General features: G+C 41.1%; 1 protein-coding gene across 1 annotated transcript in view; it reads right to left on the reverse strand.

Moving 5' to 3' along the window:
* The window catches only part of LOC106122352 (microtubule-associated protein futsch), a 105,069-nt gene that overhangs the window by 22,890 nt on the left and 79,673 nt on the right, over positions 1–2,506 (reverse strand). The window contains exon 9 of the mRNA XM_013318292.1: positions 1,635–2,498. Within this exon, the coding sequence (XP_013173746.1) occupies positions 1,635–2,498 (864 nt within the window). The remainder of the gene's footprint in view (positions 1–1,634; positions 2,499–2,506) is intronic.

Raw genomic sequence — 2,506 nt, forward strand, 5'->3', positions numbered from 1 at the left:
TCAAGTTTGTCAACAGTTGGTTTTTCATCGACTGCAGTTAGAACTGGTTTTTCATCCTTGTCCATCTTATCAGCAGGGCTTGGCGTTTTCTCTTTTTCAAGTTTGTCAACAGGTGGTTTTTCATCGACTGCAGTCAGAATTAGTATTTCAGCCTTATCCATCTTATCATCAGGGCTAGGCGTTTTCTCTTTCTCAAGTTTGTCAATAATCGGTATTTCATCCTTGTCCATCTTATCAACAGGGCTTGGCGTTTTCTCTTTCTCAAGTTTGTCAACAGTTGGTTTTTCATCGACTGCAGTAAGAACTGGTTTTTCATCCTTGTCCATCTTATCATCAGGGCTAGGCGTTTTCTCTATCTTAAATTGGTCAATAGTTGGTTTTTCATCGACTGCAGTCAGAACTAGTTTTTCCACCATGTCCATCTTATCAATAGGGCTAGGCGTTTTCTCTTTCTCAAGTTGGTCAACAGTTGGTTTTTCATCGACTGCAGTCAGAACTAGTTTTTCCACCTTGTCCATCTTATCATCAGGGCTAGGCGTTTTCTCTTTTTTAAGTTTGTCAATAATCGGTGTTTCAGCCTTGTCCATCTTATCAACAGGGCTAGGCGTTTTCTCTTTCTCAAGTTTGTCAACAGTTGGTTTTTCATCGAATGCAGTAAGAACTGGTATTTCAGCCTTATCAATCTTTTCATCAGGGCTAGGCGTTTTCTCTTTCTCAAGTTTGTCTACAGTTGGTTTTTCATCGAATGCAGTAAGAACTGGTTTTTCATCCTTGTCCATCTTTTCTACAGGGCTTGGCGTTTTCTCTTTCTCAAGTTTGTCAACAGTTGGTTTTTCATCGACTGCAGTCACAATTAGTTTTTCCACCTTGTCCATCTTACCATCAGGGCTTGGCGTTTTCTCTTTCTCAAGTTTGTCAACAGGTGGTTTTTCATCGACTGCAGTCAGAATTGGTATTTCAGCCTTGTCCATCTTATCATCAGGGCATGGCGTTTTCTCTTTCTCAAGTTTGTCAACAGTTGGTATTTCATCAACTGCAGTCTGAATCGGTTTTTCCACCTTGTCCATTTTATCAACAGGGCTTGGCGTTTTATCTTTTTCAAGTTTGTCAACAGCCGGTTTTTCGTCGACTACAGTTGCAACTGGTATTTCAGCCTTGTCCATCTTATCAACATGGCTTGGTGCTTTCTCTTTCTCAAGTTTGCCAACAGTTGGTTTTTCATCAACTGCTGTCAGATCGAGTATTTCAACCCTGTCCATCTTATCAACTGGGCTTGTCGTTTTGTCTTCCTCAAGTTTGTCAACAGTTCGTATTTCATCAACTGCAGTTGGAACTGGTATTTCAGCCTTGTCCATTTTATCAACAGGACTTGGCGTTTTATCTTTCTCAAGTTTGTCAACAGTTGGTATTTCATCAACTGCAGTCTGAATCGGTTTTTCCACCTTGTCCATTTTATCAACAGGGCTTGGCGTTTTACCTTTCTCAAGTTTGTCAACAGTCGGTTTTTCGTCGACTACAGTTGGAACTGGTATTTCAGCCATGTCCATTTTATCAACAGGGCTTGGCGTTTTGTCTTTCTCTAGTTTGCCAACAGTTGGTTTTTCATCTACTGCTGTCAGATCTGGTATTTCAACCTTGTCCATCTTATCAACAGGGCTTGGCGTTTTGTCTTCCTCAAGTTTGTCAACAGTTGGTATTTCATCAACTGCAGTTGGAACTGGTATTTCAGCCTTGTCCATTTTATCAACAGGGCTTGGCGTTTTATCTTTCTCAAGTTTGTCAACAGTTGGTATTTCATCAACTGCAGTCTGAATCGGTTTTTCCACCTTGTCCATTTTATCAACAGGGCTTGGCGTTTTATCTTTTTCAAGTTTGTCAACAGTCGGTTTTTCGTCGACTACAGTTGGAACTGGTATTTCAGTCTTGTCCATTTTATCAACCGGGCTTGGCGTTTTGTCTTTCTCAAGTTTGCCAACAGTTGGTTTTTCATCAACTGCTGTCAGATCTGGTTTTTCCACCTTGTCCATCTTATCAACAGGGCTAGGCGTTTTCTCTTTCTCAAGTTTGTCATCAGTTGGTTTTTTATCAACTGCTGTCAGACCTGGTATTTCAACCCTGTCGATCTTATCAACTGGGCTTGGCGTTTTATCTTTCTCAAGTATGTCAACAGTTGGTATTTCATCAACTGCAGTCTGAATCGGTTTTTCCACCTTGTCCATTTTATCAGCAGGGCTTGGCGTTTTATCTTTCTCAAGTTTGTCAACAGTCGGTTTTTCGTCGACTACAGTGGTAACTGGTATTTCAGCCTTGTCCATTTTATCGACAGGGCTTGGCGTTTTGTCTTCCTCTAGTTTGCTAACAGTTGGTTTTTCATCAACCGCTGTCAGATCGAGTATTTCAACCCTGTCCATCTTATCAACTGGGCTTGGCGTTTTGTCTTCCTCAAGTTTGTCAACAGTTCGTATTTCATCAACTGCAGTTGGAACTGGTATTTCAGCCTTGTCCA

Source organism: Papilio xuthus, unplaced genomic scaffold, assembly GCF_000836235.2.
Source record: "Papilio xuthus unplaced genomic scaffold, Pxut_1.1 DF826923.1, whole genome shotgun sequence".
NCBI lineage: Eukaryota > Metazoa > Arthropoda > Insecta > Lepidoptera > Papilionidae > Papilio > Papilio xuthus.